General features: G+C 41.5%; 1 protein-coding gene across 3 annotated transcripts in view; it reads right to left on the bottom strand.

Moving 5' to 3' along the window:
• Positions 1–17,386, bottom strand: part of tns1a (tensin 1a) — a 320,369-nt gene that overhangs the window by 92,253 nt on the left and 210,730 nt on the right. For all 3 annotated transcript variants that reach the window (XM_077199181.1, XM_077199182.1, XM_077199179.1), the window contains 3 exons: positions 11,058–11,096; positions 9,030–9,076; positions 8,208–8,379 (listed from right to left, as the gene is read on the bottom strand). In XM_077199181.1, the coding sequence (XP_077055296.1) occupies positions 8,208–8,379; positions 9,030–9,076; positions 11,058–11,096 (258 nt within the window). The remainder of the gene's footprint in view (positions 1–8,207; positions 8,380–9,029; positions 9,077–11,057; positions 11,097–17,386) is intronic.

Here is a 17,386-nt window from a genome sequence, read left to right as displayed (position 1 = left end):
TTGTGTCCGAGCCCGGCCCGACACATAAACTGTAATTATGAGCCCGAGCCCGATTTAAACCCGTCCATTTTTTTCATACGTGGGTCGTTATAATGACGTTCTCAACTATTTTCTATGTTACTTTCTCCCGCCCGCAACATTTTTGTCCCGCTCCCGCCCGCAAATACACTCTTTTTTTGTAGGCTACCTCCAAATACTTTCGCCTACGTGTCGCCACCATACACATCAGCATAAATGCTCCTGATAAATTATTTGTTATTAAAGCATTAACACACAAACCACTGTTATAAAATAAAAGCAAGCAGGCTACTGAGTGCATGGTTTGGCATGACTGAATGCGCGCAAAGTGCGCTCCCTTAATAATTCCTAAAAAGCTGACATCAGTTCATCGCAATCTCACACATCTGTTATTATCAGTGAAGCTGACTGCACAATGCATCTTTCATAATATATACACTTTGTTTGTTATAATTTGAGGATTTGCCAGCTTACAGAATTCAGCACTGAACAAAAAGTCTGTTTTGAGCGGTGAGGGGAGTCTATTTTAAATGCTTCTGATTGGCCATTGCGTTCAAGAAATCAACACATATGTCTGTGATTGGCTACATCCCTCAACGCTGCAAACATGTTATAAAAAGAAACTCTGGCCTGTAAATCGTTTCTATTTTGTTTTAGTTGTTCTTGTTGCTTTTCTGCAACATATGAATAAAAATGTATTAGTTTTTATGTTTTATTCATAGATATTTCTAGTTTGCGGGAGTCCCGCGAATCGTTTTATTCTCCCGTATCCGCACACAGAGTGAGTGCATTACCGCTCGAGCCCGCCCTCGCACTCGGCCATCAAATCTAGTCCCGCGCCGCACTCTATTGCGTTGAGAGTGCACGTCTCTAGATCGGCGTCTCGCGCCATCCACTCAAAACGTACCGTTACGTTAGCCTACTACTCTTTGGCCGGCGCGTAAGCCCAAACAAGTACGTGCGGCGTGCCTGTTGTTTTGTTTCCGGTCTAGCTATCCGGTGTGATGTTGTAGTTTTTCTAACGTTACTAGTTGTTGCAACAGCATGTGAAAAAAATACAAAGTTTGCTAGGCCAAAAAGAGCGTTAATCTCGCGATAAAAAAATTGACGCCGTTAAAATGTGTTTGCGTTAACGCCGTTAATAACGCGTTTAACGCACAGCACTAAAAATTAGTAATTTTTCAATTAATAATCATTCATACGGGTTTTACCCAGGTAATCATACATGTTAAATCTCCCAAAAAGGGATAATATTTCCCTGCATCAGCCATCATATATGTACTTAGGCAATTAACCACAAAGGATTATAATTAATTACAAATGTAGACTATATTTTACAGACAGGTTAAAATTAGCTCAATTGTATATCAATACTGAATCGAAACGGATTATAATTAAATATTTAATATATCCATTCTGCCTATCATAGATCGATCGTCGGGATAATCTTAAAGGGGATTAATTTGTGACCGAATCATCTTTTTGTCCAGCAAAAACCTGATCATTCGATCTCAATCAAACCTCACAAAATTATCCTACTTTATAGACTTTCACGAGAAGCTATTCCTCTGGCCAGAAGGAACAACCTTCCTGTTCTATAACGATTCTTTAAGTAGGCTATCAATAAATTTGTAAAGCACGTAGCTTTGGATCGTATAACATTAAAGGGACTTGTATGACCAATAGAGACAGAATCAATAAATGAATATAATGCATTTAATAAAGGAAAACTATGTATACAGTTACTAACGTTACAATAAATGTATTTACAAACACAATAATGGCAACGACAATGGAAAAGAATGCATCAATAAAGAGAGAGAGAGAGAATGAGAAAGAGAGAGAGAATCTGGAAGGATGAGTGGCAAATTACAGACCTTAAAACCTTTGAGAGACAACACGGGGAAACACATCTTAATGCTCTTATGATCTGATCTCTATCAGTCATTTAAAAGGGGTGAAGATGTCACACCCTCTTGGGATATGTGAGCCAATCTGAAGTGGTCCCTTTGGAGGGAGATTTTATGACTCTGTGTTCAGACAGCACATTTGAATCTGCCATTTCAATGGGTGTTTTAAGAGAAAGAATCTTCGATTCTTATAATACCCTTGTGTCACAAAGTTAACAAAATGTAATGTAAATTAACAAATGGGGAACGAAGATTGGAATTCATAGACACCAAATATGGTTTGCATATTTGTATGCAAAGTCTAAAACATTAACCCATTAGAGTTTACAAGAAAACAAAGGCCAAAACAACATCCGAAGGAAAATCATGAGATGTGAAATTAGATACATGTTTATACATTTCGCAAGTGGTTTTATATATATATATATAAGATTAACAGGGTTTATTTCTCCTCCTCAGGAGAATTAAGCGAGTGTCACATCCCTCAGGAATTCCCTTTTAGAGGTCGTAAAAATCCTTATCTATTGTAACAGGATTTTCACTAGGCAAAACCAACACTCTGTGTGTGTGTGATTGGTCCAGACGCTACAACTACTATACACTTCCCAGATACCTTCATAGGACCTGGGCAATCGGACGAACATAACAACATATCAAATATATTTCGGTAAAGTCTTTATATGATGAAGTTAATGAAAGTTTCATGTGTGCGTGTGTGTGTCGGTGTGGGTGTTGGAATGTGCTCTGGTCTCCATTCTGGCCTGGCTCTGAGGAGATAACAATCTCTTTGAGGGCTGACCCCCTGCTGTGTTTGTGTGTGTGTGTGTGTGTGTGTGTGTGTGTGTGTGTGTGTGTGTGTGTGTGTGTGTGTGTGTGTGTGTGTGTTGTACACAAGTTCCTTCTCGTTGGAAAGGGGGAGGCTTGGTTATAACTCAGTTCGCTATGAAAGTGTCAATGAACGCCATTAGGGGCAGACTCTGTGGTGCCCAACATGAGTTATGAACCAGAGTCAGAGAGGTTAGAAGCATTCTTACATGTATAAGTGCATGAGTCGTCCTGACATAGTCCAGATACCCTACATCAGAATCAGAAAGAGCTTTATTGCCAAGTGTGCTTGCACACACAAGGAATTTCCCTTGGTACTGAAGCTTTCAGTGCACATATACAAATATAGATACAACAAGAAACATAGTAATACAAATTCTACAAATAAAAATATTTAAAAAAACTATAAAAATATATGGTCACAGTTGGGTTTTGTCAAAATAAACATTTACAGATTATGAACATATTTACAGTATTTTAAATAGTATGAATAAATATAAATAAATATAAATATCACCTGCATTTTTAAGATATTGCACTAAACAGTGGGAGTATTGCACTTACAGGCATATGCCTTGGGAGATATGTTAACTGTTCAGAAGGGAAATGGCCTGTGGGAAGAAACTGTTCCTGTGCCGAGATGTTCTAGTGCCCAGTGATCTGAGGCGCCGTTTTGACGGAAACAGTTCAAACAGGAGGGGTCCAGGGTGAGTGGAGTCTGTGATGATTTTACCTGCTCTCTTCCTCACTCTAGAAGAGTACAGGTCCTGGAGGGATGGCAGGGGGGCACCAATGATCCTCTCCGCAGTCCGGACTGTCCGTTGTAGTCTCCTGATGTCTGATTTGGTAGCTGAACCAAACCAGACAGTGATGGAAGTGCATAAAACAGACTCAATGACGGCTGAGTAGAACTGAATCAGCAGCTCCTGTGGCAAGTTGAACTTCCTCAGCTGTCGAAGGAAGTACAGTCTCTGCTGGGCCTTTTTCACAGTGGAGTCAATGTGATTGTCCCACTTCAGGTCCTGAGAGATGGAAGTGCCCAGGAACCTGAATGACTCCACTACTTCCACAGTGCTGTTCATGATGGTGAGTGGGGGGAGTGCTGGGCTGTTCCTCCTGAAGTCCACGATCATCTCCAGTGTTTTGAGCGTGTTCAGCTCAAGGTTGTTATAACTGCACCAGACAGCCAGCTGTTCAACCTCCAGTCTGTAAGCAGACTCATCACCGTTTTGGATGAGACCGATGACAGTGGTGTCGTCTGCAAATTTCAGGAGCTTGACAGTGGGGTCTTTAGAAGTGCAGTCATTAGTGTACAGGGAGAAAAGGAGTGGGGAGAGAACGCACCCTTGGGGGGCGCCAGTGCTGGTGGTGAGTGTCCTGGATGTGTGTTTCTCCAGTCTCACTCGCTGCTGCCGGTCCGTCAGGAAGCTGGAGATCCACTGACAGATCGAGGATGGAATGGAGAGCTGGGTCAGTTTGGCTGTGAGAAGACCAGGCATGATGGTATTGAAGGCCGAACTGAAGTCCACAAAGAGGATCCTTGCATAAGTTCCTGGTCTGTCGAGATGTTGCAGGATATAATGCAGTCCTATGTTGACTGCATCATCCACATACCTGTTTGCTCTGTAAGCAAACTGAAAGGGATCCAGCAGGGGTCCAGTGATGTCATTCAGGTGGGCCAGCACCAGTCTTTCAAACGACTTCATGACCACAGACGTGAGAGCGACAGGTATGTAGTCATTAAGTCCAGTGATTTTGGTTTTTTTGGGGACAGGAATGATAGTGGAGCGTTTGAAGCAGCAGGGAACTTCACACTGCTCCAATGATCTATTGAAGATCTGCGTGAAGACCGGGGCCAGTTGTTTAGCGCAGGCTTTTAGACAAGCAGATGAGATGCCGTCTGGGCCTGAGGCTTTCCTAGTCTTCTGTTTTTTGAAGACTCGGCTCACGTCCTCCACACAGACCTTAAGCTCAGGTTGAATGGCAGGAGGGGGGAGTAATGGGGGTGCAGGAGGTGATGGTGAATGTGTGAAGTGCAGATCAGACCGGGTGTGTGGTGTGAATGAGGGCTTTTCAAACCTGCAATAAAATGAGTTTAAATCATCAGCCAGGTGTTGATTGTCCACAGATCGGGGGGATGGTGACTTGAAGTTGGTGATGTTCCTCAGGCCATTCCAGACTGATGATGGGTCGTTGGATGAAAACTGTTTTTTCAGTTTTTTCAGAGTAGCTTCTTTTAGCAACTCTGATCTCCTTTGTCAGTCTGTTTCTGGCCTTGTTATACAAAATTCTATCCCCATTTCTGTAGGCATCCTCTTTGGCATGACGAAGGTTTTTGAGTTTCCCAGTAAACCAAGGTTTATCATTAGTAAATGATAAGAATGTCCTGGTAGGAATGCATGTATCCTCACAGAAACTTATATATGATGTAACAGTTTCTGTGAGCTCATCCTGTGAGGTTGGTAGCAGCTTCAAAAACAGTACAATCAGTGCAATCAAAGCAGGCCTGTAGATTCTGCTCTGCTTCATTAGTCCATCTTTTTACAGTCCTTATTACAGGTTTAGCTGATTTCAGTTTCTGCCTGTAGGTCGGTATGAGATGAACCAAACAGTGATCAGAGAGCCCCAAAGCTGCCCGTGGGACAGAGTGATACGCATTTTTTATTGTGGTGTAACAGTGGTCCAGTATATTACTGTCTCTGGTGGGACATGTAACGTGCTGTCTGTATTTTGGTAGTTCACGGGAAAGATTTGCTTTGTTAAAATCCCCAAGAATGATTAAAAGAGAGTCAGGATACCTTTGTTCTGTTTCAGCTATTTGTTCAGCCAGCTGTTGTAGCGCCACGCTCACACACGCGTCTGGAGGGATGTATACATTCACGAGAATGAAAGAGGAAAACTCCCGAGGCGAGTAGAAGGGTTTACAGTTTATGAAATGTGCCTCTAAATTAGGAGAGCACATCTTCTTCATTGTTGTTACATCTTCTTCATTGTTGTTACACTCAGCCAGGTTTCAGTGAAGCACAGAGCAGCAGAGTTTAAAAAATCCTTGTTAGTGCGGTTGAGGAGAAGAAGTTTGTCGATTTTGTTAGGAAGGGATCGGAGATTCGCAAGATGAATACTGGGGAGTGCAGTGCGGAGGCCACGCTCGCAGAGTTTAACCAGCGCGCCGGCTCGCTTCCCGCGTTTACGTCTGACCGCGCGTTTGAACAACAACGCTGCCCCTCCGACGAGAATGTCCTGCAAGACGTCCGAATAATCAAAAACTGTAGAAAAGTTATCTGGTGTGTGTTTCCTAATGTCCAGTAGTTCGTCTTTGGTGAAACTGATAGGAAAAGAATGACTAAACGCAGAACAAACGAACAAAAACAACAATAGCTGGAGAGCTCCACACCGAGGCAGCCATCCACAGCGCCATCTTGATACATAAGCGTCCTTCAAGTTTATCGTGACAAACCAGTCCTCGGACTGAATCTGTGACACTATCTGTTTGAGTGTAAGCATCTTGAACTTGACCTTCTGAACCCTTTAGTTGGTGCAGATCTAGAATGGGACACAGCCCCCCATCATTCTTTGGAACAATTAAACAACGGTTGTAAAACACTGACTCCCTGCTGGGAAGAGGAACCCTTTCTATAGCCCCCCCTTTTTAGAAGAGTCTGTACTTCCTGCTCCATAACCAGAGCCTGCTCGGGGTTCACCACCGTAGGGAGGACCCCTAGAAATCTGGGCGGACGAGAACGGAACTGAATTCTGTAACCCTCTTCTATTGTATGCAGGACCCAATGAGATATATTTGGCAGTAGTGTCCATGCTGCCAGTAAATCTACTTAGGGAACCAGTCTCTCGAGGCCGGCCTCTGGTGATGGTCGAACAGCCCCTTCGGTGCCCTGAAGAGGCCAACTGGCAGGGAATAACCGAACTGACTGTTCTATGAACCTCCTCGGAGGATCGTTGAGATGTGCAGGCACCTCGGCGCCCTGAATCGGTGAAATGGCAGGGAACAACCGAATTGACTGCTTTACGAACCTCCTTGGAGGATCGTTTGGGGACACTGACACCTCGGTGCCCTGAAGCGGCCAACCGGCAGGGAACAACCGAACTGACTGTTCTATGACCCTCCTCGGAGGATCGTTGAGATGTGCAGGCACCTCGGCGCCCTGAAGTGGTGAATCGGCAGGGAACAACCAAATTGACTGCTTTACGAACCTCCTTGGAGGATCATTTGGGGACACTGACATTTCGGTGCCCTGAAGCGGCCAACCGGCAGGGAACAACCAAACTGACTGTTCTATGACCCTCCTCAGAGGATCGCTGATATGTGCAGGCACCTCGGCGCCCTGAAGCGGTGAACTGGCAGGGAACAACCGAATTGACTGCTTTACGAACCTCCTTGGAGGAACGTTAGGGGACACTGACACCTCGGTGCCCTGAAGCAGCCAACCGGCAGGGAACAACTGAACTGGCAGTGCTGCGACCCTCCTCAGAGAGTCGCCCCCCCCCCCCCCCAGAGGGCGCCGAGGAGAAAGGGCATCCGTCTCTCCCCGGAGGGAACCACCCTCAGAAGTCTGATAGCCTCTGCGTCAGGACTTCTTCTTTGTCGAAGCCTTCTTAGAGACGATGACAGTCCTCAGATCTTGCCTTTCTCTAACCGGCTTCGACTGTGACCGCCACCCAGGCTCCTGCGACTGTGGAGGAGACACTTTGCTTTTGCTGCACTCTGTGCTGCGAGGAGCTTGTAGACGACCGAGGCTGCTCCCGCCCAGCAGTCTCGTGGACATTAGACCAGCGAGGAAGAAACTTCTGGAACACCACTGATTGCTTATTCGCCTCATGGAATCTAATGACGTCCGTATTTACAGCGTCGCCGAACAGACCCGAAGGCGAAAATGGAGCACCCAGAAGAAAAGATCAGTCTCTATCTTTCATATCAGACAAATTCAGCCATAAATGTCGTTCTGTGGCCACCAGGGCTGCCATAGATCGGCCTACTGATTTGGCCATCTCCTTGGTGGCCCGGAGAGACATATCTGTTGCGTGACGCAATTCTTGAATTGCAATTCGCCGCTGTGCCTCGGCAGCAGCTTGGCCCGCACCCTGGGGATACACAAAATACTCCTGTGAATTGTGCTTGCAATGACAGACAACACCAAATAGAGACAGACAGTATACAGGGAGCGCCTGCTGAAAGCACAGAAGCTAGTGCGGTCTGTTTTCAGGTGTGCTTTAGCGTTTTCTGGTCTATGACGTCACCTGCCTATGACGTCTCATCACACCATTGGACTGATTATTTATGTGCTTTTCGACACAATCACTCAGGGGTGTTCCCACAGCGTCTTGAAAGGGAACACTAAACTCTATTTCACCAAAAAGAATGTACTAGAAATTTTCTAGAACTTATTTTCTCTTTCTTTTGGGACTGTCAATTTTCTCTAGGGTTTGGAGGATCCTTACTAGATAGTGCTGCTGGTGTTTAGAACGGAGCATGCTGGTCACATCCCTCAGGTGTACACTGTATTTATGCTCCTCTGTTCCACCAGGAAAGGACAGAGCAATGATGCGTTCTGTGATGTAGACCAGGTCCACCTCATTAATTTCTTCTATTGTTTGCATCAGACTTAGGCTCCTTAGGGAAGATAAAATAACAAATGCTAGACGCTACATAAATTTTTAATATAAAACTATAAAATATGATAAACCAGCCATAGGGGAGATGATAGAGTATACCAGACATATTGCATAGGCACACAGACCATGTATTACCTTTCACAATACATATTGTTTCAAAGCAGCTTTACAAAAAAATGCTTGTTTCAGTGTTACAATTTACAAGTAAATAATGTCAAGTGTCAAAATAATGTCCATATGGTAGTAATACACAGCTATAATATAATATGTCATGTGCTTAGTTAATGTCATGTATACAGTTAAGCAGACACCGCGGACGTGTTAGATAACGTAGCAATTACAAACTGTGCTCGTAATGATTACACTATAAAGATAATATACAATGTAAGTATAATATTTGATTGATTTTGTATGTCAATCCAAAGTTGGCGTCATCTGAAGTCTTCGCAGTTGTAGCTGAATTGTCAGCTGAAATCTTCACAAATGAATCAATTCAATTTACATTAACCAAATCAATTTAATTACTGAACTTGATCACCGCAGATCAATGGCAAGCACAAATGACAAACTCTAGCCATTAAATGCACTGAATAGTTATTACTCTATAACAGTCCAGGATATGATGTCAGTGTATAATAGCATGCGTACCTGGATGGTCTTCGTTTTGAGTCTATATTGGGAGACTTTGTGGATCCCTGGTTATAGATGATGGCAGAAAACACACACACACACACACACACACACACACACAAACAATCCACATATATTTCCACAAATATAATTGCACACATATTTCCACAAATACACTATATTGCCAAAAGTTTTGGGACATCTGCCTTTACATGCACATGAACTTTAATGATGTACCATTCTTAATCCATAGGGTTCAATATGAAGTTGGCCCACCCTTTGCAGCTGTAACAGCTTCAACTCTTCTGGAAAGGCTTTCCACAAGGTTTAGGAGTGTGTCTATGGGAATTTTTGACCATTCTTCTTGAAGCGCATGTGTGAGGTCAGGCACTGATGTTGGACGAGAAGGCATGGCTTGCAGTCTCCGCTCTAATTCATCCCAAAGGTGTTCTATTGGGTTGAGGTCAGGACTCTGTGCAGGCCAGTCAAGTTCTTCCACACCAAACTCGCTCATCCATGTCTTTATGGACCTTGCTTTGTGCACTGGTGCGTGGTCGCCGAACTGTTCCCACAAAGTTGGGAGCATGAAATTCTCCAAAATGTCTTGGCATGCTAAAGCATTAAGAGTTCATTTCACTAGAACTAAGGGGCCAAGCCCAACCCCTGAAAAACAACCACACACCATAATCCCCCCTCCACCAAAGATTACACTTGGCACAATGCAGTCAGGCAAGTACCGTTCTCCTTACAACTGCCAAACCCAGACTCGTCCATCGGATTGTAAGACAGAAAAGTGTGATTCGTCACTCCAGAGAACATGCCTCCACTGCTCTAGAGTCCAGTGGCGGCGTGCTTTACACCACTGCTTCTGACACTTTCCATTGCACTTGGTGATGTAAGGCTTGGATGCAGCTGCTCGGCCATGGAAACCCTTTCCATGAAGCACTCTACGCAATGTTCTTGAGCTAATCTGAAGGCCACATGAAGTTTGGAGGTCTGTAGCTATTGAATCTGCAGCAAGTTGACGAATTCTGCGCACTGTGCGCCTCAGCATGCGTTGACCCCGCTCTGTGATATTATGTGGCCTACCACTTCGTGGCTGAGTTGCTGTTGTTCCCAATTGCTTCCACTTTGTTATAATGCCACGAACAGTTGATCGTGGAATATCTAGTAGTGAGGAAATTTCACGAATGGCAACCTATCACGGTACCACACTTGAATTCACTGAGAGCAACCCATTCTTTCACAAATGTTTGTAGAAGCAGTCTGCATGCCATGGCCATGGAAGTGATTTGAAATACCTGAATTCAATGATTTGGAAGGGTGTCCCAGTACTTTTGGTAATATAGAGAATAATTGCACATGTGTTTTCAAAGTATAATAAATATGTATGTTTAAGCAGATATGACCCATTTGTTTTTAGGTGTGGTCTATAATGGCTATTGCCACATTGGTCAAATTTGTGATACACATGGATAACAGCACATCCGGAGAACATATTCCAAATTTCATCAGTTTTTCAATTACTACTTTCAACTACTACCTTTTCAACCCCCAATGATTCTAAATATCTTTTAAATGGACTTCCATTGATATCTCAGCAATGTCATTTACATGTTTCTTGGATATAAGTTCAGAAAAAAGGTCAAATTGACCTGTATGCATTTTATCACCACCATGTAATATTTGTCATTTGAATAAAAGATGACACTACTGCAAAGTGACAAACATGGAAATCCCTGCATCGAAGTTAGTTCTTAATTACTTACATCGCAACAAGTCAAAAAATAATAATATATATCACCGATTTCATTGTAATTTTAATTGAAATTGTGATAGAGACCTTAGTGTTTAAGACAACTTGCTGAATAAGATCAAACAAAATTATCAGTATTACTAGCAACCCAGTCTGCAGTAATACAGTAATTGTACAAGATGTGTTGTTTCATGAATAACTCAAATTCATCCTGTGCTGAATGGAAGAAGGAATACTGAGCTAATAAAAAATAAAAAAAGCAAATAAGTAAAGCAAAAAAAAGAGCTTACCTGACTGTTGTTAGTTGTAGATTCACAGGCTGTGGCTACCTACAGATAAAAATATAAAGGGAGAGGGAGAAAAAAGGCAACTGTGACTGAAAACATCAGCTATATTTTTTAACCCCCAATGATTCCAAATATATCAGTACAGTATTTTAAGTAATTTTAAATCCAAAGGGTTCAAATACTTTTAAATATGTATTCTTGCTTAAAGTGACATATGGGTGACCAGTGTTGGCAATTTTGATTCATGCAGTTAAATGAATCAAAAACAGTAGGCCCATCTGAGATCACAAAAGCTTTGCCTTAAATATAGATACAAATAGGTGGTAGCAGTGAAGGGGCACAGGGGAAAAGTGTGTTAAGTGTTCACAACTCTCACTTCTTGTAATTAGCAAAAGTTAATTACCTAATCACATTCTTTCCTAAATAGATGCTTTTAAAATACTGCTGCTTTAACATAAATCATAATTGAATTAAAAAGTAATCCAATATTTCTATATTATGAAATTCTACCAAAGTTTGGTACAATAGTTAGCATCACACTGGTTCCCTCTGCAAAATCCTAATAGGATCTCTGTGACCAACAAAAGTTTATGACCTTACACATTTGGTACATCATGAAAATCTTCGGACTACACTACTGTTGCATCACCATTACTAAACTTCTGACAACACTTTCAGTCTTTATTTAAAAACAAAACAAAAACAAAAAAAACGAACAAACATTTCCCCTAAAAGTTTGAGTTAGAATAGTTTTCAAGAGTGTGATTTTAACCCATTAACTGTCTGCTCAACCAAATGGTTGAGCACATTTTGAGTCACTATATTTTATTGAGATGATTCCCTAAATTAACACAAACTGATTGAGCCATCTCTACCATCTGGTTGAGGTATGTTATGCCAAAAAAATCCACTAGATGCCACAGTGTCAATCAACAGCACTTGTCACAACACTTCTTCTAACATGGATGTCAGAAACAAATATATCACCCCAGCCATGTGAACTGTTTTTGGTGAAATTCTTCTAGCTAAGCATATTGTTTCTTACATATTACACTGTAAGAGCCCTAACTTCACAAAATTATGTTACTTGGTGCCATGAAAAAAACGTAAGTATGTTTTTAATAATTTTTCATAAACATGCTCAACCAAACGGTTGATTTGGCACAAAACGGTTAACTGTCACCCCCCTTTTTGAGAATGGACATTACAATGCACTATTAAAACTTGGTTGTAATTCAAGAATGCTTTGGAATAAGGAATGTTTTAAAGAAAACACTCAGCAGATTATTGCTGAAGTAAAAGCACTTCAAAAAATGAATGTATGAAAAAGTTATGGAAGTTTTAAATTTACATTAAATCAAATATACTGTACTTAATATTTTTTCTTTATATAAAATATATATTTTACTAAATATTTTTTTACTATAAAATTACTATAAAATCAAAGCCATATATCTAACCAAGTTGTGTCCCAAATTTGAAGTTGATGTCACAAAAATTGAAGTTTCCAAGAGATTTTGTTTAGGCGTAATAACAAAAATGACATAAATTCCATTGAATTTTATTGTATGTATTCTGCTGTAACAAATTAATACATTTCTGTCCAAATATCACTTCTGTCACAAAATATGGAACATTGAGACTAAGACCTTTCTGACAATGTGTTTTGTCAAGATTAGAAAAAGTTTTGATCATAAATTATGATGGGCAATGAAAAGTATGGCAAAGTAACTGTGTTCTGCCCTTTGGGTATTGTCTTTGTTAGAGTAATTAGGACATCTAGCGGTCAAGTATGGTATTGCAGGCTGAATCAGGAAGTTAGTTTTATTAGTCGAAGCACATGGTGAAGATCGTACCATCTGCAACAATCCTCTGTTATGTTTCGATTTCTCCTTGGCAAGAACTGCCTTTTCACTCCTTTATTCATGTCTTCATGCTCAACATTAAAGAGTCTCTATTAAGCGGAGCTAAGAAGCTATATTCTGACTCTCATGTTTTTTGATGATCATGTTTGGCTGGCTGTCTAATTTTGGTTAAGAACACCAATTGGAGGACAGTACAGTGAAAAGGCAACTTTAGATGGAGAAATGACGATGTTGATTGTGTGCAAAGTATGAACGAGCACCATGGATGTATATAAGGATGGCGACAGAGCTTCTCAGAAGAGTGCGGGCAGCAGTCATACATCAGTTTCAACAGCTAGCGCAGCAGCAAGGGCCTGGGCGAAGGCAGAAGCAGCACGTGTCCGTGCATCCTTTGCTGAAAAAGAAGCTAAGTTAAAAATTTAACAAGGAGAGAAGGAAGCAAAAGCACTCCTTGAGAAGGCCAGACTCACAGCTGAATTGAATGCTCTAACACTCCAGAGGGAGCCAGCAGCGGCTGTAGCACAGGCATAAATATTAGAGGCAGCTGAGGAACAGTTAAAAGTAACGGATGAAGCTAATCAAGGCTGAAGGCTGAAACGATCAAAGACCCCTCAATGACAGAGTTCGTAAGGTTTCTAGCACGACGTGAATTGGTGACTACAGGGCTCCGTCAGTTTGACGACAGACTCGAAAGTTTCAGAGCGTGGCAGTCCTCATTCTTAAATGCCATAAAAGAGCTTGACATCTCAGCTAGCGAAGAGTTGGACCTTTTAACTAAGTGGCTAGGCAAGGAATCAGCCAATTATGTCAACAGAATACGTCTCATGCATGTTAACAATCCTCAGGTTGCTCTTAGGAAAGCCTGGGATAGACTGGTCGAGTGTTATGCTTCACCTGAGATAATTGAAGACGCGCTGTTCAATAAATTGGATATGTTTACTAAAATTTACAACAACGACTCAGTGAGACTTAGGGAACTTGGAGATCTCCTCATGGAGATCTTATCAGCGAAGCAAGATGGATACCTGCCCGGATTGGCCTTTTTGGATACTGCTCGAGGCATCAGTCCTATAGTAGCAAAGATCTCACACTCTCTTCAAGAAAAATGGGTAGCACAAGGATCCAGGTTTAAAGCAGAACACAATGGGCTTTCCCTCCCTTTCTCATTCTTTGCTGAGTTTATTTGCAATGAGACACACATCAGGAATGACCCTAGTTTCTCATTTACAGTACTCGTTCGAGCGATATCCATTCTAAGGAAAGACCAATTCTCAGGACGGCAAGAATTCCATTGTCAACTCACAAAACCGATGTTCTCAGTGACAAGAAAGTTGAGAACCCTGGAAATTACTGCCCAATACATCACAGACCACACCCTTTGAAAAAGTGTCGCACTTTCAGAGCCAAACCTATTGAAGAGAGAAAATCCTTCCTCCGTGACAATGGAATATGCTACAAGTGTTGCATGTCCACTACTCATTTGGCCAAAGAATGCAAGTTAACTGTCAAGTGTAGTGAATGTGAGACCAATCGCCATGTCACAGTCATGCCTCATGGCCCACCTTGTCAAGTGCCTGAGTATTCTACCCCGCAATTGAGCTACAGAGCAGAAGGAGATGACAATGAATTCTCAACATCAACAGTGACGTCACACTGTACCGAGATCTGTGGCAAGGGGCAGCCAGGGAAATCATGCTCTAAGATTTGCTTGGTGGATGTGTTCCCTCAGAATCAGCCAGAGAAGGTTGTCAAAATGTATGCAGTACTCGACGATCAGAGTAATTGCCCATTGGCAAAAAAAAACGATGAGCGGTGGCTGGCTGTTTCATTTGTGACGTCCCGATTGCTGTGAATGGGGAACATTTTTTGAACAGGGAACAGAGTTAATGGACTGGCAACAATCTCCATAGAACATGAGCTGGCACAGAGAATCGAAATAGAGGATGCAGTTAAGACCTTTGCTGCGATGAAGGCCCGCTGTGCGCGTTTCTGAAATGTAAGTTAAGCTTCATTTGCTCTTTAGTCGTTATTTAAGATGCTGAACCTGCTGATGATATAATGTGTTTGCGGACATTTCATTTGTGTGTGTATACGCACATAAGAAAGTGGTGTAAAGAGATTTGCAACAGTAATTTGAGGAGGTGAAATGTGATTATTTGGAAAATTCCTGTCATAACTGCTTAAAGAAAAATGCCAGCAGGCATTTGCCTCCTGCATAAACTTTAATATTGTTGACATTTTGGGCACACGAGCGTTGCGCACTATTTGCGTTATATGTAGGCCTATGGCTTATTGGTCTTTGTGTGTTGTTGCTGGTTTTGCTTTATATGTATATGGCATATTGGTCTTTGTGTGTTGTTGCTGGTTTTGCGTTATATGTATATAGCATATTGGTCTTTGTGTGTTGTTGCTGGTTTTGCGTTACATGTAGGCTATATGGCATTATTGTCTTTGTGTGTTGTTGCTGGTACGTTGCAAATAGAGGGGCAGCACAATTGTTTTTCGCCTAGTGCGGCAGAAGTGCACTCATTCGAAGTGCAAAAAAGCTGTAAAGCACAGGGGGAGCTTTACAGGGGGTATGGCTTATCTAAATGAGATGTAAATGAGCGCTATTGCCCTATTGTCGCAGCAGAGACAGGTGAGAACTGCACAATCTTAAGAGGTCGTTTTCTCCTCTTTGAGCTTTTTTAAGTGCCTAGCTTCTAATGGCCACAACTTCTCCAAATATTATCAGATTTCCACATGTTACACATCGTTGGAAAGCTTGGAGATTACACTTTCAGAATCTATGAATAACTCAAAATGCCCCAGAACCGACTTGTGTCCCTAGTTTCCGTGACCGGTCACACATTTTTAGAAAAACTATAATTTGATAACATATTATAGGACTCTATTTAAAGATCACAGTGCAGCCCCCAAATACTAATTATATGTCATTTTAAATCTGTATCCTTCACCAATATCCTTTAAACCATTAGGTTTTACCCATTTGTCAGCAATACGTTTTTGTAAGGAATTGAAAATTAATTAAAATTAATAAAATTTAGTAGGAGCACATATTTTTTTTACATATTTTAAAAAGTACTGCTCAGAATAAGTATATTGTTTAATTTTTACATAAATATATCTGTTACACCGAATGACCATGGTTTGTTACTCTGAATGACATTTTGACAAAAGTGGAGTAAATATTGTCATTGTTCCCATTATTGCAATGTTTTGAATATTATTCTGTATCATTAAATTCCTGAGCAAATCACAGTAGCAGATGCTGAGAACAATAACCATTTTATTCCACAATGCATATCATATTCATGTAAAAATTAACTGAACTGGTGGTAATACTGTATTATCAGTATCTCATTTCATTGAGAACTTGAAGGACACACACCTTAAAGGGATAGTTCACCCAAAACTGAAAATTAGCCCATGATTTACCCTCCCTCAAGTCATCCTAGGTGTATATGACATTCTTCTTTCAGACGAACACAATCAGAGTTATAATAAAAAATGTCCCGGCTCTTCCCAGCTTTATAATGGCAGTGAATGGCTGTTTATGATTTGAAGTCCATAAAAAAGCATTCATCCATCATAAAAGTGCATCTATTCATTAATTAAGGTGCTTCACATGACTCTGCGGGGGTTAAAAAAGGCCTTCTGGAGCGAAGCGATGTGTTCGTGAAAGAAAAATATCCATATTTAAAACTTTATCGACTGCTTCCGACAGACTTACTTACTTTCGACTTACATTAAAAGAGCAACCCTTGACGATGTATGACGTAGATGTAGGAGTAGTGTAAACTTTGACAGATCTCGTGTTTCAAACAAACAGGGCTGGAAAACACCCTCAAGCTCCTCCCACATTTCTCTTTAAAAATTCTAGGATTAGACTTTTATTCTTGACCAGTGTTTTGTTTTGCTCTATCCTCTGCGCTTCCCCGTTCGTCATTGCGTTGTGTGTCAGGTCAAGTGTTACTCTTCCGCCGTAAATCGATGCGTAGCCTACGGCCATCTGTCGGAGGCTAGTTATTTTAGTCAATAAAGTTGATATGGATATTTTTCTTACACAAACGCATCACTTCACTTCAGAAGGCCTCTATTAACCCCCGCATAGCCGTGTGGAGCACTTTCATGATGGATAGATGTACTTTTAAAACATAAACGGCCATTCACTGCCATTATAAAGCTTGGAAGAGCCAGGACCGGCCATTCACTGCCATTATAAAGCTTGGAAGAGCCAGGAAATTTTTTATATAACTCCGAGTGTATTCGTCTGAAAGAAGAAAGTTACATACACCTAGGATTGCATGAGGGTGAGTAAATCATGGGGTAATTTTCAGTTTTGGGTGAACTATCCCTTTAACAATTGTGAAACAAACTGTTGGTAATATAATCAATGTCTCTCATTTCATCAAGAACAGACTGACACACACACAGACACAGACACACACAAACAAACAAACACAC

Source organism: Siphateles boraxobius, unplaced genomic scaffold, assembly GCF_051911475.1.
Source record: "Siphateles boraxobius isolate OS27281-9 unplaced genomic scaffold, OSU_SipBor_1 41, whole genome shotgun sequence".
NCBI lineage: Eukaryota > Metazoa > Chordata > Actinopteri > Cypriniformes > Leuciscidae > Siphateles > Siphateles boraxobius.
The sequence above is the reverse complement of the archived record's forward strand: the minus strand, read 5'-3'. Positions and strand labels throughout refer to the sequence as shown.